This window comes from Barbus barbus, assembly GCF_936440315.1.
Source record: "Barbus barbus genome assembly, chromosome: 27".
Classification (NCBI taxonomy): domain Eukaryota; kingdom Metazoa; phylum Chordata; class Actinopteri; order Cypriniformes; family Cyprinidae; genus Barbus; species Barbus barbus.
Genome location: NC_136755.1, coordinates 629,656 through 651,701, shown reverse-complemented (window position 1 = coordinate 651,701; position 22,046 = coordinate 629,656). Strand labels below are relative to the sequence as shown.

General features: G+C 40.2%; 1 protein-coding gene across 1 annotated transcript in view; it reads left to right on the top strand.

The window, feature by feature from the left end:
* LOC306847014 (uncharacterized protein) overlaps nucleotides 1-21,627 on the top strand; it is a gene marked incomplete at its 5' end in the record, with an annotated part of 52,540 nt that extends 30,913 nt beyond the window's left edge. The window contains 14 exons of the mRNA XM_079380747.1: nucleotides 3,172-3,325; nucleotides 3,430-3,705; nucleotides 4,842-7,139; nucleotides 9,647-9,769; nucleotides 12,727-12,870; nucleotides 13,335-13,454; nucleotides 13,663-13,842; nucleotides 14,599-14,735; nucleotides 14,912-15,044; nucleotides 15,816-15,967; nucleotides 16,367-16,463; nucleotides 16,848-17,009; nucleotides 17,108-17,271; nucleotides 21,034-21,627. Of these exons, the coding sequence (XP_079236873.1) occupies nucleotides 3,172-3,325; nucleotides 3,430-3,705; nucleotides 4,842-7,139; nucleotides 9,647-9,769; nucleotides 12,727-12,870; nucleotides 13,335-13,454; nucleotides 13,663-13,842; nucleotides 14,599-14,735; nucleotides 14,912-15,044; nucleotides 15,816-15,967; nucleotides 16,367-16,463; nucleotides 16,848-17,009; nucleotides 17,108-17,271; nucleotides 21,034-21,132 (4,239 nt within the window). The 3' untranslated portion in view covers nucleotides 21,133-21,627. The remainder of the gene's footprint in view (nucleotides 1-3,171; nucleotides 3,326-3,429; nucleotides 3,706-4,841; nucleotides 7,140-9,646; nucleotides 9,770-12,726; nucleotides 12,871-13,334; nucleotides 13,455-13,662; nucleotides 13,843-14,598; nucleotides 14,736-14,911; nucleotides 15,045-15,815; nucleotides 15,968-16,366; nucleotides 16,464-16,847; nucleotides 17,010-17,107; nucleotides 17,272-21,033) is intronic.
* Between the last annotated feature and the right edge of the window lie 419 nt (nucleotides 21,628-22,046).

Below are 22,046 nucleotides of genomic sequence, written 5' to 3'. Positions count from 1 at the left end.
TATGGGATTGTGTCAATTACATGTGGAATCATTATGGTGGAAAAATTTGTCAGAATTTGACACTTCATAGGAAGTTTCAGTTGTGAATGTTGGCTGTACAATTTAGTTCAGAGACATTTTGGGTAGTGTCGATAAAGAACAGCAGTAAAGGCAGAAAACACTGTTCATTTAGCTGATTTTAAAGACTTGTGCAACCAAACTACCACCTAGCAATTCCCCAGCAACCATTCACAACACCATAACAACTGTAAAGCAAGGACCTGGCAGCCACTCATAACAGCCTAACAAGCAAACGAGTTTTGGACTGTAAGAACCAACCATATTTGATTCATAAAATGAATCGGAAGTCAGTCTAGTAGTGTTCATGTCTGTAGATTTAAATGAAGGGATGATATTGATGATATTGAACTTTTATTGACTGATCATCAAAGTGTCAATAGTGTATAGACTATGTGGTGAATGCCAGTTCGTGGGAAAGTGACAACTTGGGAGGTTAATTGAGTGATATCGCTGTGTATATAAAGGGCATCCACCCGAATTGAGGTATGCCACGTTATGGCGTCACTGTCGCTTCCGGAATCCCGCCGCTCTGAGTCTGAGGTATGTGTGCGCTTGGTGTTTAGTTTATGGGCGGTCTGTATATCATGGATTTAACCAGGTTTTGTGCAGCCGGTGTTGGTCCGTGGAGTTTATATGACTGCCTAAGAGGGTTGGTTTCCCCAGCGATCCTGTTATATTGCCAGTTTGGAAAGAAAACGACTGCAGATACATGTTGAGTGACCTGAGTGACGACTGCTCCTCTACTTGGTGGGTAACGTAATTGTATTAGTGCGGGTACTTAATATGAATCAGTTTGTGGCGCTTTTGTATGACGTGCACTTTTTCCGTTCAGTGATCAGTATAAGGGATTGGTTTGCCGGATATTTGATGAAGTCCAGTTGAGGGTATGTAAAATGATTTATATCCCTACGGGCATTCAAAAAGGTATACATTTTTAATGTCTTTTGGTGTATTTTAGCCTCGCAAGGGTGACATGCTCTGTGACATGGCCTAGCCCCGACATTGCTGTTTTGCTTTGGTTTTTCTTATTGTTTACTTTCACTGTTTTTGTGGAAATGTATTCTGTTGGTGTTTTTGTCTGTGTTTGATGTTTCAGTGTTTCTAATTGGAGTTTAATCTGTTTTGAATTGTTTTGTTGTGTGTGTGAAATAATTTTTTTGTAATAACAATTGCTATTATTATTATTATTAGGGAAGTCGTGGCCTAATGGTTAGAGAGTTGGACTCATAATCCAAAGGTTGCGGGTTCGAGTCTCGGGCCGGCAGGGATTGTAGGTGGGGGGAGTGAATGTCCAGCGCTCTCTCCACCCTCAATACCACGACTGAGGTGCCCTTGAGCAAGGCACCAAACCCCCAACTGCTCCCCGGGCGCCGCAGCATAAATGCTGCCCACTGCTCCGGGTGTGTGTTCACGGTGTGTGTGTGTTCACTGCTGTGTGTGTGTGTGTGTTCACTGCTGTGTGTGTGTTCACTGCTGTGTGTGTGCACGTTGGATGGGTTAAATGCAGAGCACGAATTCTGAGTATGGGTCATTATACTTGGCAGTATGTCACTTCACTTCACTTATTAGTGGTAGTTTCTGTTAATTTAGAGATTTATTTTGTATTCTTCTTGTCTTGATTGTGTATTGTTATTGATTTGGTGAAAGTCTATCTAATTCAGTGTTTGGTAGTAATATCGACTCTGGCTGTAATTATTTTTTTCTCTTCTCCTTTAGGAGCGGGGTGAGCCAGAGTGGGCGGGCTAGTCTGTGCGGGCGTAGAAGCTCTCCCTTTTTGTTCAAAGTGTGGGATGTATGTTTTTGCTTGCAGAGTAATTCCACTAGAGTGTGTGGGTGTTTGAGATTTAATTCACCAAGGGCTGGTTCATCGTGGGCTATTGTAATGCCCAGTGCTTCGCCTGCCCACTCTTTGGGATACCCCAGCTTAGTTAGTAGACCCTTCTGATTTAATTTATTGATTGTGATTGTCTTTCTTTATTGTTGTGAATCTGGGCCACTTGTCGTCATTTTTGTGTCCTTCGCCCTGGCTTCAATTTTATTTATGATTTAATAAAATTTCATTGCTCTGTATCCACGCCTCCTAGTATTTGGTCATTTGTGGGAGTGAACAAGCTTGCGTGCTTTTCTTTGCTTAGTATTTCCCCAGATGTTTCGCCAGGGGTGGCATTGTCGCTATTAGTGATAACTCTGTAATCTGAGTTCCTACACCTTTATGCCACAACTATATACACTTTATTTTGTCCACTTTAGACATTCTACTGACTATAAGTAACTTTGCAACTACATGTCAGCAAGCAGTCACTTAAGTATTAGTAGACAGAATGATTAATATTTGCTAACAGTTTATTTTGACAGTCCTGCAACACACATTCTACTGACTAAATTTATGCCAAATTATTGTACTAATCCTAAACCTAACCTAATACTCAAATGAGAGTTAGTTAACATATTGCTGCAAAGTTACTTATAGTTAGTATAATGTCAAAAGTGGTCTATCAAAATGAAGTGTAACGTTATTTTACAATTTGGCAAATCCACATGAATTCATACAATTTCATAGATATTCTTTGAGGGTTAAGTTTATGAGTGGAGCTTCATGGTTCATGGTTTTACCTACAGATGGGTTTCATACAAGTCAGATTATACAAATTCATATAAAACTGCCACCTCATGCAGCACTAACAATTTCTCATCATCAGGCTGAAACAGAATATAAATCAAGTGACTCTCATGGCCTCTTTTTATCACAGCAGTAAATAAACTGAAACAGAATGAAATGAGTGTCTATTGTAGATACCCACTTTATATAATAAGCACTCAGTATATTTACATTTATGCATTTAGCAGACGCTTTTATCCAAAGCGACTTACACTGCATTCAAGTTACAGTTTTTACATTTTATCAGCTCTTGCTTTCCCCGGGAATAGAACCCATGACCTTGGCGTTGCTAGCGCCATGCTCTACTATTTGAGCTACAAAAAAGTATATCACAACATGTTCACATTACAAACAAACATGAATATTAATGCAATTAACATTTAGAATTTTGTTTGTGTAAATCTAAATAAAGTCATGTGGGTGCACTGATTTTTACAGTATTCTCTCCACAGAAAGACACAGATCAGAAAATAAGCTCCAAAATCACTGGGAGACTGAGCACCTACACTCAGATTGGACTGGCCACTGGACAGGAGTACACGGTCAGCATCACCGGAGAGAAAGACGGCATGATGGGAACGGAGAGCACAGCAGAATTCACCACACGTGAGTCTATGCCAGCAGGATCGTAAGGATCAGCAGCCGTGTGTTTTGTAGATTTCTAGTCTGTTTTTAACAAGTGATTCATTCCTGGATTCATTTTTGGACAGTGATCTCTGGCGCAAAAGACTTGCAAGTTGTGAAGACAACCACTACTTCAGTCATTGTCCAATGGGAGAAGGCACAGGGGGAGATTGACAGGTATGTCCTCTCCGTAGCACCCAATCAGACAGATGGATCGAGCAGACTTCCAGAAATGAACCTGCTGCCAGAAAGAGATTCAGCACAGATCGATGGCTTGGAGCCAGGCCGCTTGTATGACATCTCATTAGTGGCGGAGAAAGATAGCATCCGGAGCCTACCAGCAACCGTACAGGCAACTCCTGGTGAGTTCTCATGAAGATGAATTACAGCATGCATCTGAACAAAAATTATTTTTAACAGCTCTTCAAGCTCACAAAATTATGTGGAACATCACTTTAAGTTTGTTACAGTTAAAATGTCAAAATGTCTTTAAAATGAGCAGGTATAGTCCAGCTGTAAAGTGTCAAAACATCTGCTGTCATACACATAGCAAACAGTCACGTAAGTCACACAATGAATTTGTGTGCATCACGAGGGAGCTCACGAGAGAAGAGATGGTCCTCTGTTCTTCTCTGTGTGCAAGCTTCATGTGTTTACATCACTCTTCACAACGTGTTGACCATTTGGAGACAAGAGGTTATATTTCTATACATCTTCATCTGCATTCATCTAAAGAAAGATCTGAACATATGTTGTCTAATGTATTCCTGCTTTATGTTAGTATTTTCACTTTTTTTCACATTTTTTGTTTGACATTTTTTGTAATTTTTTTGTTCTAAGCATAAGTTCGTACAGCATACAGTAAAACTGACACATCTGGATGCATCGGTTAATGAGCGTACAAGGAAAAGTCATCATAGTAAGTCAAGTAATGTATTTATAGCCACCAGATGATGTGAATTTAGGTGAGGCTCATGCTGATTGTGTATAGCCCAGTCAATCTGTCATATTTAAGATCCAGTTACCTCACTATTGAAATGTTCAGGCTATTGTGATTGAGTTATATAAGTGGTGAGGCGGAGTTTAGTTTAAAAAGAGAAGAGTCTCATGTAAATGTGCATGACTGGATCATTTTCTCCTCTGATATTTTTTGTTTTTTTTGTGAAGAATAAAATATTGTATCACCTCTCCTAACACACACACAGTATGATCACTTTAACCAGCAAAGCCACATTTTCCATTTCTTCAGGAATATTTTACCTTTCTTCTTTCTTGCAGAAAATTTAAACCTCTCGAGTTTTCTATAGGACTAAGAGGGGACCAAAACTTACTGATGTCACAAGGATAGTGGCCACCCCAATGAGAGAACTGTTTGGATAACTGATTTAACCTGTTGCATTAACACCAGCTTTTTATTAACAGGATTTCCGTTTCCAGCTGAGCTGCTGGAGAGAAGTTAATGTTGAATCCATATTCTGAACTTAATTTGTGCCTTTAGGGAATGCCTCAGTGCCTGTAACCTGGATGACCACAGAGACGCCGACCGTGCAGGTAGATGACAACAAAGAAAAGATGCCAAGGGTCACAAACACAACACTCTTCCTGCGAAAGCAAGGACTGAGAAAAGGGGGTCAAGTGGTAAAAGGAAAGGTTGAAAATCGAGAAAGAACAGGGAATATGGGCAGACTCAGAACAGACATACTTGTTAGACCTGGGCAAAAAACACCACATGGGATGCTTCCCAAACCCGGTACACAAACCATAAGAAGACCTTTTAGTCCAGAGAGAAAACATTTAAATTCTTCCCACATAGGAGCAAAAAGGGGAATTGTTGTGTCTTCTTCAAATAAGTCAAGAACATGGTATCCTCTGAGACCAAGAAACCCTAATGTAGACTCAGCTTCTCCTGTCTCTGGTGGTAAACCATTGGCACTGACAATGAAAGAGACCAGATCTCAGGAAGGAAATGCTGAAACCAACTTTAGAAGAGAATCTGTCAAGACACCCGAAAATGCCAGTCCAAGCTTCACCTTTCAGAAACACATGGCCACCCCATCTGCCACCCCACTGCCCTTCACAAATGTCACTGAATCGACTGAAGAGCCAACAATTACTACAGAAAAAAAACTAACAGCCTATATTAATGGGACAAAATGTGTTCGAAAGGTTTTGGTTGGGTACAGAAAGATACATGGAAACATGTCAGATGGCAATGCACTGACCAAAAACCTGACCGTTATAGTTGGCCATTTAAATGGAAATGATCCCTTCCACAAACTTCTGACAGACGTATCTACAGTCAATGCAATGGGGGTTACAAGGCCTGAAGCTGAGACATCTGAAGCCAGAAGGAGTGTGAAAGAACAAGATGGAGAGGAGAAAATTGATGAAGAGACAGTGGAAAAGAATGCAAATGTAATGAATGTCACTCCCTTTTCAACGAGACAGACTGAGACAACACTTTACCAGCCCCTCACCACCACATCTGCTCCTCCATCCCTACACAATCATCACCTCCCTACACCACAATCTTTGGCACAAACTGAGAGAGTAAATCAATATACAGCAGAAAGACCACCTAGAAAAAACAGTATGCGGGCATTTTCATTATCCATCCCCAGACAGCCAACAAGACTAAAAGCCCCAAGTTTAGCTTCTCCACCAATAGTAGGTAGACCGCTTTTTAAGTCAAATTCCTCTTCCTCATCTTTAGAGACACAAAAACACAAGCAGACATCTTGGCCTAATCCCATTACCTCTCGTTTTGCAAAAGAACTGCATATTGAGAAGGAAGTGCAAAATTCAAATCCACCCGCAAGGCAATTCCAAGATCCAACTTCTGAACTTGCTCACAAGTCCAAAACTGAGACTCCAACTCCACTGCCAGTCAAACTCCCCCTGAAAAAAGAAACTGCTATAAAAATCAGAGGCGTCGAAGAATCAGATCTGATGCCATATCGGCGCACAACGTTTAGGGGTTCCTATCCTCGCCGTCCTTTTCAGAACCGTACAAGGCCAATTCTAGAGTCACCTCAGCACCCCTACCAGGGACCCGTAAGACGGCCTTCAAAACCCATTATCAGAAACAACAGTACTGTCAAACAAGGTGGTCCTATCCAACCAGTAAACGCTGCTTTAACCCCTCCAAAAGAAAATGGCACTAGTATTAAGATTAGACCAAATGTAATTCTCAACAGGACCAATGGATCATCCAACAGGCATTCCCAAATAAAACACGGCGGTAATACTCGAGTGGGCCCAAACATCAGTCAGTATGGAAAAGGAAACTCTGACAGTTCTTCTTCCACAGACCATCACATGGAAAATGATAATAGCACTCAGGAATATGTGTTGAGCGAAACAGATGGCTCCATTGAGCATGTGGGGGTCAACAATGTGACATCAACAGGGTTTCTACTAATATGGGGTGCACCGAAAGAAAAGTTCAAACACTTCATAATCACTCAATCTGAGCTTGGACCAGAAAACAAAGACAAGGGTGAGATGAACAAGGAGAGTGAGGAAAAAGAAAAAGATGTTGATGATGAGAAGGGCCTTAAGACAACAGCAGCAAAGAAAAGTAGAAAAAGTAGAGTCTATGAACTTGTGCCTAATGTACAGAGTACAAAGATGAACAAAAGTGGAGAAAACATTACAAGTTTTACTACAGTTCTCCCTGGAACGGCCCGCTCACACCAAATGGTGAATCTTTTGCCACAGACCAGGTACTCTGTATCCGTCTTTGGGAAAGGACCAACGTTTCGCTCCAAAACTCACAACGTCATCGTACATACAGGTACCCAAAACCAAAAGTCAGTTTTTCTAAACCGTAATCTGTCGATAGAGCTCAGTAAATGGTCGAAGTATTTGTTCTAAGGAAATATTTCTGAATATCTTCAGTTTTACTGCTAAGCTTGTCAGTACTGTTGCTTTCTATGCTATTCAGTGTACAGTGAACCCTTGACTAGCAAGGGCTTTTTAATCAAAGTCAACTTCTTTGAAGCTTTGATTAAAATCCATGCAATGTGCAGTGTGTAAATGTCAATAAATGTGTGAGTATAACACCTTTGTTCTCAGTGCTAACCTTTTGCATTTGGTCATTTGTGGATAATGTGTGGCCTACATACTGAGCAGTAAATTAGGAAACTAGCATGCTAGAAAATGAAGACACAGTAGATGGGACACAGGCCATAATTTTTTTTTAATGAATTTATGTTAAAAGTAGGGATTTAACTACTGTATGTTTTCTCAATACATTGATTTCAAATCTTGTAGAATGCTTTGCAATTCATTAAATCAGTGGTTCGCAAACTTTTGGTCATGCGTTTCAACCTTTAAAAAATGCAGCTGTTGCTCTGTCAAACTTTTAGGTTGTCTACGCTGGATTCTGCGTAGACCTGTGCATTCGTCACTCTCGGACATGTGCGAATGGGTGGCAGCAATGTAGAATTGGTGGGCGGGGCTAATCAGGCAGTGATGTAGAAGCAGACATTGATCTTCTTACATCATAGAGTAGAACATTCCACAAGCTGTCATTTTGGCAGACTGCCTTCAATATAAGCTGTTTTAAATCACTCTGAATTTACAATTAAACAATATTGTTTTGACAAATTATGATAAATTGCTAGTGGAATCCATTCGAATGCACAAACTCACACCCCTACTAATCATAAATTATGCATCTGTGGAAGAACAGTATGTCATGTTCCGTTCTTTTACAAACAACTATGCCTGCCAGTATGTCTGTCCACACAGTCCTATCATGCAAATTTGTCTTGAATATTAGCAAAGAAAAAAAAAAAAAACAGTTTGTTTAATAGTTTCACCTTAACATTGTCTCCATTCATAGTAATAATAACTAACTGTTCACAACTAATATTAACATTGGATTATACAAATGCATTTTTACTATGACGGCCACTACTCGATACATGCATAGTGTATTTTTGAATCAATTTAGCTGAATTAATTTAACATAAATTTTTTGTTATTATTTTGAGAATTATCTTTTTTGGATATGAGAGTTACCACTGATTAATTTAACAATTTATTTTGTTAATTTATTTTTGGTTAAAAGCAGCATCTGTGGCATCCTATTGATAATGACAGAAAATAATTTCAGCTTGTCCTTCTGTGTGTGAAAATGAAGAAAAATCTAATGAAATCCATTACATTCATTTGTATTAGTTATGTGAAATCAATATAAACAGCCTGATGCCATGATGATTCTGAGCTAATGGTATTTTATTCAAAACTGTTTTATTCTGGTCATCTGTTGGGCACTGGAATCATGCTCTGAATCAACTCACCTTTTCTTTGTTACATAAATACAAGTATGGGCTTTAAACCATGGGAAATGAGTCCACTGCATTACTGTAAATGTTATTGTTCTTCTTTACAAATGGAGGGATCAGTCAAAATGATTTTCTGTGGTAATCGACAACATGCTACAGATGCTGAGTTTTACGTGTCCCATTCTGGGAATATTAACCTGGAATATTTCTTCTGATGACTATTCAGGAGATGCTAATGAAGAACAAAATAGAGTTCTGGTACAAACAGTAAGAGATATTAATGAGACAGTCCTGCTCACGCTGCTCTGATCTTCTCTCATCCAGGGTAACATTACAGTCAGCCACCTTCATGTCTCCCCTCATCACTCACCCTCAGTCCAGGGTAAGACCATGATCGCCCCCTTGATTTCAAAGAAACAGCAGTGGTTGAATCTCACATAAAATAACCTGATCCATGTTGGCCAACGAGAAACAAAATGTGCTGTTTTTAATGAAATGACTTAACAGCCATTCACCATGTTTCTTCCTCAGTGTCTTCACTTCCTCACTCATCTCTTCTTTGCATTTTTCTTCTCCTCTCCAGGTTCAAAAGAGCAGCATCAGCATCATATTTTCATGCTTGTGTTTTCTTGCTCCTGTGCAGGATTTCATGTCAGTCTTTAACAGTGATGTTTCTGTGGAGCTCTGTATAGGCGGTGGCCTATATACTGTATATATGTTTCGACTGCACATATATACACTTGTGTTTTCACTCAAATAACCAATAGCCAGCCTTATTTCTGAGACACGTATGAAATGTTTGTCACAAGACGAAAGAACTGTGAATGCAAGTAAACAAGTACTGCTTAACAATGTTTTATTCTGGTTTTGTAATCGTCCTTGCATCTTTTTACATAAAATTTCTTCTGATTCTGACTTTCTGTTTATCTGTTGGCGTGTTTTTTTTCTTCTGCCTTTCTCTTTTCTGTCTCTTTCTGATCTTGACCTGTGTTTCATGTTCTGTTCCCAGGCCCTGAGCCTCCATCCAATCTCGCCTTCAGCGATGTGACCGACAGCTCTTTCATGGTGTCCTGGACCAAACCCAAGAGCAAGGTGTCTGGATTCAAGATCACGTACACTCACGTGCAAGAAGGTAACGCAAACCTCAGAGAAAAAAAACAAAAACTATAAATCCTTCATGAAGCTAGCAGCACAAAGTAATAGGAAATGGGAATGGTTCTTTCTGCAAAGAGGTGTATAAAGTTACTTCTTATTGCTTGCCTAATTAGACTAACAATGTGATGGTTAGTTAGTTTGGTTATGGTTATGGTTATCTTAAAAACAAATCTGAAAATTTGCTGATGACATCAGTTTAATGGCTTGGCATGAAGATCCTTGACCACTGTTGCCAACTCTCGCGAGACAAGTAAGCAACCACAGCTTCAAAAACAAGCCCAATATTGTTTTGATGATTTATTATCATCAATGATATTTATTATCAATTATTTATTATCAATAAATGAGCCTGCAACATATTAAACTGAAACCACTCATTTATCTGAAAAGCAAAAACAGAAGCTATTTTACAAAACTCAGCAAACTGCAACAAAAGTGGGAACAAAACTCATCTCCAATCACCTGTGAGCAGAATAGGATTGGAGAGATGGAAAAGGAGAAAAACACGAGCTTCAAAGGGGAGCTGTAACATATTTATAGCCTAAAATATATAGGGGTCATTCTATGGAAATGTCAATTTGTCGGTCCCTAGCCTTTACAGAAATATTGCACTTGAAAAACACTTGGTTACAATTTTTGATATATTTTAAAATGAAACAATGTGTTATTTGAACAATTACTCCTTCAATGTGGCAATATTTGTTTTTAATTAATTATAAAGAATTCCAAGCACCACAAAACTGCTCGTGCCCACAGAGGGAAAGTGCTTTATTTTGAGGTCAAAAACAGGTTTTTCTACCATTTAAAATAAAATAAAGTATACATAACTATCAAATAAATGACATAAAAAAGGCAAAACATTATTATATAACAAGATATAAAAAATATTAAATTCAATTATATATTACATTACAATACATATTATATTTAAAAAGAAAATAGTATATTATATAATATTATTAAAAAATGTTATAAAAAAGATTTTAAAAAGTGATTAAGCTGTCATTTATGTGTATTTATGAAGTCAAAAGGTAATCTAATAATGTGGTCTAAATTTAAATGTTGAAAAAAGAAATACATTTTAAGACATCTTGCCATACCAGGCTATTTGAACCAAATGTATTTACTCTTAGTATTAGGATATGACTACTTGTTTTTTTTATTACAGCCCGTGATAATTAATACATTACAAAAACATTGTTAAAATTAAGCTAAAAGAAAGTCATCCCACTCCTCTACGTCTATTTCTATCATCGCTTGGATTACAGCGTCACGAGCCGCCTTTTTGAATGGGATTTTTCTCCAACGAGGTGCAGAAAATTACCTATGGCACTTATATTATTGCACTGGTTGGCTATTAACTGCGAGCAGACAGTGTCAATCAGTGCATTGGAGAATACTGCGAACATAATTAAATAAACAAAGTTGCTTGTCAGATTTCCCTTATGAGCAACCATATTTTTTTAAATAAACCCAAAAAAACGCAATCAGCGACCCGGGATTTTTTCACGCAACTTCACAAAAAAAGAAGCCCAGAGTCGTATATAATATGCGGACTTGGCAACTGTGTCCTTAACCCTCTGTTAGTTTGCTGCAAGTGAGAGACAGAGAGGAGGAGCAACAAGCTAAAACCCTACCCTCTATTCACCATTTCATTTCAGTTGGAAAGACGTCACAATAAGGAAGTAAAGAAGGAAGTCTCAGAAATAAAGGTACAAAAACTGTCACTGGGGAGGTACCTTTTCAAAAGGTACATGTTTATACATAAAGGGTCCATTTTGGTACCTTAAAGGTACATATTAGTACTTAAAGTGTACATATTTGAACCTAATAGGTACAAAAGTGTATCTTTTGAAAAGGTACCGTCGCAGTGACGGCTTTTGTACCTTTATTTCTGAGAGTGTAGGTAGGAGCCATGCAGACTTCAAGGGTTTGGAATGGGAAGTGATGCAGACCACTTGTAGCTGGTGTGTGGTGAGCGCACTGGCGCCGTTGTACCGTTGTACCGTGGCTGCCGTCGCATCATCCAAGTGGATGCTGCACACTGGTGGTGGTTGAGGAGAGACCCCCCTCATGATTGTAAAGCGCTTTGGGTGTACAGCTATACACAATAAAGCACTATATAAATGCATCATCCATTCATTCATTCAGACACTTAAATGTTTTCACACAGTTCAGTGATGTTAAAGAAGTTGATGAGAATGAGTCTTCTCAAGTATGTCTTTACAGACAGAACAACTGGCAGATGATTTTCATATGCAGTTGCTTTCCCTGTTGAAAAAAAACAGCATTTGCTGGTTATGTATGTTTTGAAGCATGGCTGCTGGTTTGAGCTGGTTCTTAGCTGGTCATGTGCAGGTCCTAAGCAACTAGCTCCTAGCTTAGGACCAGCTTAAACCAACTCATGACCAGCTAATCATGATCAGCTCAAACCAATTTTTCAACAGGGTTCTCCACTGAGCCCCTTTTTGCCCCATTCTGATGAGCCTACAGTCCCATTAGAGCAATGCAAAATGTTATTTGAAACTTACCTGTCAGCAATAGGTCTTGATGCAGTTCCAACGGAGCAGAAAATGGCCATACTCCTACATTGTCTCGATCAGGAGCGGCTGCTATTGGAAGATGATGATCTGACTTTGGACAAAGCTGTAATTCTGGCCTCTCAAATCAAGTCTGCTACCCAGTGCTCTGCTAAAGTTAACACTGCACATTAATCAAGTATAACACTGCACATGAATCAAGTATATGCAGTGGGGACGTGATACAAGAATGCACACAGGTTCACGGGGCAGAGGCAGATGCACCTCCTTTTACTGACTCTGCTAAAAAAGAAATGGACATTTTCAAGCATTTTCGACCCTCATCTGTTGATTGAAATTGCCAAATATGCGTCTTCTGTTTCTTGTATATATGTTTGTTGTTGGTGTAATGCAGGTGAGCCGATCTCTGTCAGCGTGGACTCCGAAACGGTCCGTCTGGCCCTCTCGCCAGTGTCTCCTGGCTCCACCTATGAGGTCCGTGTGATGTCTGTACTCGGACGAGACGAAAGTGACTCCATCCAGGACACTGTGACCACTTGTAAGTTACCCATCATTTCTAGAGAGAGTGATATAGGGAATCGGTGGTTAAAGACCAGTCTGATAGCTAAAGGCTGTGCAGGGCCAATGTAAAGGAGGGTGTGGCTATTGTGTAAAGTTAGCCAATCACAGCAGTGGGCGTTTACTTCAGTTTCTGTTGGTGGAAACGCCTGTTTAAATTGAGTAAATGGAAAGAAAAAAAAGAGTGAATGGAAAGAAAAAAAACTTTATAAATATAGTATAAAATACTGAAACAGCATTTTAGGACCCCTTTAACATTAAAGTTACAAGACATTAAAGTTATGTCTGTAGAACCAAACAGAATTGCAGTTAGTTTTTGAATGGAGTGGAAGCACAGGTTGGCTTGCTGTACCTGTTTGCCAGCGTCAGAGACTTAAAAAGAATGTCTGCTGTCATTTAAGGCAGTAACTGTGCAGTAATTTTGATGGATCGTGTGTCTCCCAGTGCCCGACCCACCGACAGACCTGAGAGCCATTAACGTCACAGACGGTAAAGCGTTGCTGCTGTGGAGACCCGCCTTGGCTACCGTCGACCATTATGTCATTGTGTATAGTTCTGACGCAGGTGAGTGAAGTCTGCAGCTGGTTCTACCTAATAGAGTTTAAATGGTCCATCTCAAATACTCTGAGTGTTGTTGTTGTACAGGCAATTTAAGATGGGACATTTGCTCAGTGATACTACAATGTGATTTATACACTGTCCGAAAACAAAGGGCTGACACACTTTCCAATATTCCTGAAGAATGACACTCCTGTGTTTTTCCTCTCATAAGCCCCTGATCCTGGAATCAGCATCAGACTGTCTGGCAACGCTGCAGAAGAGCAGCTGCAGATGCTGCAGTCCTCCACACGGTACAGAGTAAGCATTCACAGCCAGCTGGGAGACCTGAGCAGCTCCAGAGCCACCACAGTCTTCACTACATCCAGCGGTGAGCCTCACCGTCTCTCGTATGGTCAGCAGTCGTCCGCTCTGGTGCTCCGAGGGGTTAACAACACTAACCTCACTTTTCTGAGCTATTCAAGACTGTTATTCAAGTTCAGTGATTTTTTTTGCAGATGCATGAAATCAGTTCTCAATTTCCCACAAGTATATTTCTTCACAATAACTACGAACATGAAAATGTTGATTTTATTTTCATTGAAAACCTCACTTCTTTTTTGAAATGTTGCTTAAAGTGGTCATATGACAATGTTAAAAAGAACATTATTTTGTGCATTTAGTGTAATGCAATGTGTTTACGCGGTTTAAGATTCAAAAACATTATTTTCCACATACCGTACATTATTGTTGCTACTATCTGCCCCGCCTTTCTGAACCTGTCGATTTTTACAAAGTTCATCGTTCTGAAAAGCGCAGAGTGCTCTGATTGCCCAGCTATGCAGTGCGTTGTGATTGGCCGAATATCTTAAGCGTGTGACGGAAATGTTACGCCCTTACCATATTGGGAAAAATTAACCATGGTTTTACTACAAATAAAACCAAAAAACCATGGTCACTATAGTTAAACCATGATAACCACAAATTAACTATGGTTACGCCTTCTTTCTTTGTGTAAACATTTGGGCAGTGTTATGCAACTTGAAACATGGGAAAAAAAAACATGAAATCGCATCACATGACCTCTTTAAAAAGCATGCTTGTGCTATCTTTTGTTTTTTTGTTTTAATAGCACATGTTTAGGGCAGAATTTTTCCTTTGTATGTTTCAGGTAAAAAAGGGGACGGTCCTCGTGATCTCAAAGCCAGTCAGGTTACGCCTCGTACCGCGGTTTTGTCTTGGAAAACACCTGTATCAGCCGTCAGCAGTTACAAGCTGAGCTATTACACGGATGGCCAGGACATTCAGGTTAGACTTCAGCATCAGCTGAGCGCATGTCTACAGTATATCAGCAGCAGTGTGAGTTATGATATGAGTTGTGCCCATGAAACAGCCTCTGTTACCCGCCGCTCTCATCACATTGAGCTGTAACCGTGTAAACTCACTGGCTGTTATAATTATAAATATGTGTTTCCTCTACACAGGAAGTGATTCTTGACCCCACGGTCAACGAGTTGAAGTTAAACAGACTGTACCCATCGTCGACATACACAGCACACCTGCAGGCAGAGCGGGACGGTCTGTACATGAGCGCCGTCTCTACAGATTTCACCACCGGTACTGATGATGACCGTCTGTTCTCTGCTGCCTCTGTGTGCAATCACCCAGCGACTATTCATCACTCTTCCCTGGTGTATTTGTCAGATTAATCTCAAAACACCTGTCAAAAACAACCTCACATTTCACCATAAAATCAAAAAACCAATGAGAGCTATATTTAGAAAATAACGGTTATAAAATAAGCCTTGTTTATGTTTTAATTTGACATTATATTAATTCACAGTTAAAAAAAATTCACGCATGTTCTCCCCAAATTCTCAGTACGGGACACATTTTGAACAATGATATATTTAGATTTTTTGTAGTAGCATTTATATAGTGCTGTCTGTTTAGCATATAACTATTTGCAGAAAGAAAAAAAAGAGATCCACGTGATTAGTCATAATAAACAAATGTTTTTGTCATTTGGCATAAAGAGATAAATGGCAAAAGTGTCTGAATTTATCTGAATAGACACTACAATACTTCTAATTCATACATCATGATAGTGGCCTATCTAGTACTGTATTTTGATTTATGCTGATTTAAATTTAAAAACATTGTTTTTATTATATTTCATGTTATCATGTTTTATCATGTTATCATGATTTTTGGCATAAAAGTAAAATCGATTATTTTGATCCATACAATGTATTTTTGGCTATTGCTACAAATATACCCCAGTGACTTAAGACTGGTTTTGTGCTCCAGGGTCACATTTGTGATTTTGAGTTGAAGCGTGTCCATGTTTTCATGAGGTTCACCCTGTCACTCTGCTCTCTCGCTCAGGGAATCTCCGGTTCCCGTTTCCCACCGACTGCTCTCAGGAGAAGCAGAACGGAGCGCTGGAGTCTGGCATCGTGGAGGTGTTTCCACAGGGCCGCGAGGGAAAGCCGCTGATGGTTTACTGTGACATGGAGACCGATGGAGGAGGATGGACGGTATGAATCAATCTGTCACATCACATCTTTACTAGTGGTTCAATCAACAGGTCAAGAGGAGATGAATTAGTGGTGAAGATGATTAAAAAAGGTAGAAGACTTCATAGTACATGCACAGTCACCATAAACCATATTCTACAAAAACTACTTAACATAGAAAGACTTCTCTTTCCACACACACAGTCCCTAACGTCACAAATAACTACATACGTATAGCACAAATGATGGTGTGGGATGAGTTGCTTGATAGCAGTTTGTTCAGATTTCTAAACATCAGTATGAGCAACAGTAATAGTGACGTTGCTTAAACATTAAATAATACTTCACAATATTCCATGAAGAGATATTAGTTAAGCATTCCCTGCTGAAGTGGCATCATCTCTGTGTTTGTTTGTCCAGGTCTTTCAGCGAAGAAAGGATGGGAAGACAAACTTCTTCAGGAGCTGGCATGAATACAGCAATGGATTTGGAGCGCTGGATGGGGAATTCTGGCTCGGTGAGAAACACAGTTATCACACTCAGGTTCCTCAGTGAAGTGCCTATGTCATCATGCAGGACCCCACTTCTATGCATCTTTTCTCTAAAACAGCATATGTTACACCAGGGGTCACCAAAGTTGATCCTGTATGGCCGGTGTCCTGCAGAGTTTAGCTCCAACTTGCCTCAACACACCTGCCTGGAAGTTTCAAATATACTGAGTAAGACCTTGATTTGCTGGTTCAGGTGTGTTTGATTAAGGTTGGAGCTAAACTCTGCAGGACACCGGCCCTCCAGGACTGAGTCTGGTGACCCCTGTGTTACACAGTCAAGTGTGAAACAACAGTCAGGAAGGTTTGTGCTGCCCTCTAGAGGATGACATGCTGTCTTCTCCCCGCTTTAGGAAATGAGCAGCTTCATAACTTCACTAAGATGAGTCCAATGACGCTGAGAGTTGACCTCAGAGCTGGAGACGAGTCCGTGTACGCACACTATTCCTCGTTCTCCATCGACAATGTGAAAAAATACTACACCATAAGAGTGTCTGGATATTCTGGCACAGCTGGTGAGTCCATCATGAACTCCATGCGATGACAGCCATTATGTGCATGTAGACAGGATGAGGTTGTACACCTGTAAAACTCTGCATGCATTCATGTACAGGTGACTCACTGACGTACCATAACGGACGGTCGTTCTCCACGCGGGACAGAGACCCTCAGCCATTCATCACGCGGTGTGCCATGTCCTACAGAGGTGGTTGGTGGTATAAGAACTGCCACGAGGCCAATCTCAACGGCCTCTATAACACGAACACCAACCACCAGGTAAAGCAGACTTCACCCTATACATACAGCCATACGTGTGTGTGTGTGTTATTTTTTCTCATTAATCTACACTCCTAATGACAAAGTGAAAACAGAATTTTAGAAATGTCTGTAAATTTATTCAAAAGAAAAAACAATATCACATTTACATAAGTATTCAGACCCTTTACTCAGTACTTAGTTGAAGCACCTTTGGCAGCAATTACAGTCTCGAGTCTTTTTGGGTATGACCCAACAAGCTTTGCACACCTGGACTGGGGGATTTTCTGCCTTTCTCCTTTGCAAATCCCCTCAAGCTCGGTCAAGTTGGATAGGGACCGCCGGTGGACAGCCATTTTCAGGTCTCTCCAGAGATGTTCAATAGGGTTCAAGTCAGGGCTCTGGCTGGGCCACTCTAGGACATTCACAGAGTTGTCCCTAAGCCACACCTGTGTTGCCTTGGCTGTGAGCTTAGGGTAATTGTCCTGTTGGAATGTGACGCTTCGGTCCAGTCTGAGGTCCTGAGCGCTGCGGAACAGGTTTTCATTGAGGATATCTCTGTACTTCGCTCCATACAGCTTTCCCTCAACCCTGACCAGTCTCCCAGTCCCTGCTGCTGAAAAACAGCCCCACAGCATGAGGCTGCTACCAGCACACTTTACTTTTGGGATGAGCAGAGCTGGTTTCCATCAAACATGATGCTTAGAACTGAGGTTCATCAGACTAGATAAGGTTGTTTCTCAGAGTCTGAGGGTCCTTTAGGTGCTGTTTTGCAAATTCTAAGTGTGTTTTCATGTGTCTTCACTAAGGAGAGGATTGAGTTTGGCCACACCACCATAAAGCCCAGATCTGTGGAGTGTTGCCGTGATGTTTGTCCTTCTGTAGGTTGCTCCCATCTGCATATATGATCATTGAGCTCAACTAGAGTAACCATCAGGTTCTTGGTCACCAGTCTCTAGATAAGGCCCTTCTCCTACAATTGCTCAGTTTGGCTGGGCAACCAGCTCTTGGAAGAGCCCTGGTTGTGCCAAACTTCTTCCATTTGAGAATTATGGAAGCCACTGTGCTCTTGGGAACCTTCAGTGCAGCTGAAGTTTTTTGTAGCCTCCCCCAGATCTGTGCCTCGATACAATCCTGTCTCTGAGCTCTGCAAGCAGTTCTTTTGACCTCATGGCTTGGTTTTCTCTCTGATATGCATTATCAGCTGTGAAGCCTTTTATAGAGAGGTGTGTGCCTTTCCAAATCATTGTTTAAAAATGCATCTGGGGCCCCCTCTCCCTCTCTGGGCCCTTCGAATTGTCTTAACCTTCCTCCACCCCCCGTTATGGCGCCCCTGGTCTGAATACTTATGTAACTGTGATATTTCCGTTTTTTCTTTTAGTAAATTTACATAAAATTATTTTTAATTAAATTTACTAAAATTCTGTTTTCACTTTGTCATTATGAGGTACGGAGTGTATTATATATAGAGTGTATATATATATATATATATATATATATATATATATATATATATATATATATATATATATATATATATATATATTAGGACTGCCCTCAACTAAGGATTTTTCTGGTCAACTAGTAATCATTCATTTTAAGCATTAGTTGACTAATCGCATGTTTATTAATAAACCATTTAAATCATTATAATGAGCCTTTAATTGCCTACAAAGCCTAATAAGCGATCAAGCGCATGCATAAAGCTTGCCACAGCGCATCACAGAAGCTATGATTATGATTGTGTCAGTGAAAAACAGTAAGAAGACTGCATTAACATTTTAATAATTCACTGATAAACAAGTGCTTTCTTTGTTTCGGTTTAAGAGATGAACTCAGCGACAGTACTGGATGCGCCTGTATGCATGTTTCACACGGATTACATAATCTGAGAATATTTGTTTTCCATTTGAATTGGTTCATTTGAAAGACATTTCACTCTATAGATATATATTTAATGTATTACCATAGACCAGCTGTTAACGATCTGCGTGACTAAACCAATGTGGATTTTTTTTTTTTCTGCAACTAATAAAATTTTGGTCAACCAAGCCTCTTCTGGTCGACTAATGATTAGTCGACTATTAGGGGGCAGCCCTAACACATATACATATATATATATATATATATATATACATATACAGTATCTCACAGAAGTGAGTACACCCCTCACATTTTTGTAAATATTTTATTATATATTTTCATGTGACAAAACTGAAGAAATGACACTTTGCTACAATGTAAAGTAGTGAGTGTACAGCTTGTATAACAGTGTAAATTTGCGGTCCCCTCAAAATAACTCAACACACAGCCATTCACGTCTAAACTGCTGGCCACAAAAGTGAGTTCCCTAAGTGAAAATATCCAAATTGGGCCCAAAGTGTCAATACTTTGTGTGGCCACCATTATTTTCCAGCACTGCCTTAACCCTCTTGGGCATGGAGTTCACCAGAGCTTCACAGGTTGCCACTGGAGTCCTGTTCCATTCCTCAATGACAACATCACGGAGATGGTGGATGTTAGAGACCTTGCGCTCCTCCACCTTCCGTTTGAGGATGCCCCACAGATGCTCAATAGGGTTTAGGTCTGGAGACATGCTTGGCTAGTCCATCACCTTTACCCTCAGCTTCTTTAGCAAGGCAGTGGTCATCTTGGAGGTTTGTTTGGGGTCGTTATCATGTTGGAATACTGCCCTGCGGCCCAGTCTCTGCTTCAGTATGTCACAGTACATGTTTGCATTCATGGTTCCCTCAATGAACAGTAGCTCCCCAGTGCTGGCAGCACTCATGCAGCCCCAGACCATGACACTCCCACCACTATGCTTGACTGTAGGCAAGGCACACTTGTCTTTGTACTCCTCACCTGGTTGCCACCACACACGCTTGACACCATCTGAACCAAATAAGTTTATCTTGGTCTCATCAGACCACAGTACATGGTTCCAGTAATCCATGTCCTTAGTCTACTTGTCTTCAGCAAACTTTTTGCGGGCTTTCTTGTGCATCATCTTTAGAAGAGGCTTCCTTCTGGGACGACAGCCATGCAGACCAATTTGATGCAGTGTGCGGCGTATGGTCTGAGCACTGACAGGCTGACCCCCACCCCTTCAACCTCTGCAGCAATGCTGGCAGCACTCATACGTCTATTTCCCGAACACAACCTCTGGATATGACGCTGAGCACGTGCACTCAACTTCTTTGGTCGACCATGGCGAGGCCTGTTCTGAGTGGAACCTGTCCTGTTAAACCACTGTATGGTCTTGGCCACCGTGCTGCAGCTCAGTTTCAGGGTCTTGGCAATCTTCTTATAGCCTATGCCATCTTTATGTAGAGCAACAATTCTTTTTTTCAGATCCTCACAGAGTTCTTTGCCATGAGGTGCCATGTTGAACTTCCTGTGACCAGTATGAGAGAGTGAGAGCGATAACGCCAAATTTAACACACCTGCTCCCCAGTCACACATTCTTGTAACAGAAAATGGCTAATTGGGCCCAATTTGGACATTTTCACTTAGGTGTGTATTCACTTTTGTGGCCAGCGTTTTAGACATTAATGGCTGTGTGTTGAGTTATTTTAAGGGGACAGCAAATTTACAGGTATACAAGCTGTACACTCACTACTTTACATTGCAGCAAAGTGTCATTTCTTCAGTGTTGTCACATGAAAAGATGAAATAAAATATTTACAAAAATGTGAGGGATGTACTCACTTCTGTGAGATACTGTATATATATAAAGTCCATTGGTATGCACCAGTTGTAAGGTCTGTGTTTGGTTTCTCTCAGGGAGTGATCTGGACCAAGTGGAAAGGCAAAGATTTCTCCATTCCCTTCACTGAGATGAAATTCCGCCCAGCCTCATTCAGGTCCTCAACACGAGGATAAATGCATTAGTTCAGGAGAGCTGGGATGATCTGAGATGCCCTCCCGTTATGGACATAAAACTAAACAAACCATTGAAAAACAAGTATCATTAATGCACGTATAACCACACAATCAGGCTACATAACTGCATTTACACACGTACTCCAATTGAAATATCAAGGCCAAAAGGCTGTTTATCTGTAGTCTATATGTAGTATTGTACAGTGTTTGGATTCTCTGTGGTCTGTGCATTGTGACGCCCCACAGCAGCTGGAGGAAATATTATGCACTGCCTTCTACTCTACGATGAAGCTGTGGACTAGGTGTCACATATATCAGCTTGAACTATCAAGAGTCTGATGTTTGTATTCATATTGCTTTATATGTACCATAATTCAGTGTCTTACAGAGAGATTATAGAAAATAAAAAAGCTGTAAGTTGGTATATGCTAGTGTTTTAACATTCTGTGGTTCTATAAAAATATATATTTGATATAAAAAAAACATGCTAACATGATCATTTTGAGCAAGTATTATCATTATTTTTTTCTAAGTGGTTCTCGCCTACCAGCTTTGTAGGCAATAAAAGAAAATAATATTGCAAAGCAAAAAGTGTTGCAAAAATGGTCAGACACACAATCTGTCATGAACTGCTCCAAGACACGAAGCCTGAGAATCCAAATCCAAATGCTTCTTCAGAGGGTAATCTACAATCATAGTCCATACAAAAATCATATACCAGCAAAGCAGTCCAAACAATAACAAGAAACACATACAAAGATTAATCCAGAATGATGGGCAGAATAAAGCATGACATAGGAAACCAGAAAATAACAGCTTAGAAATGCAATACTTAACACATGCAAGATTTCACAATGAATGACTGAATGAACCAGGCAATAAAGAGTGAGCAAACAGGGTTAATGAGATTCAGG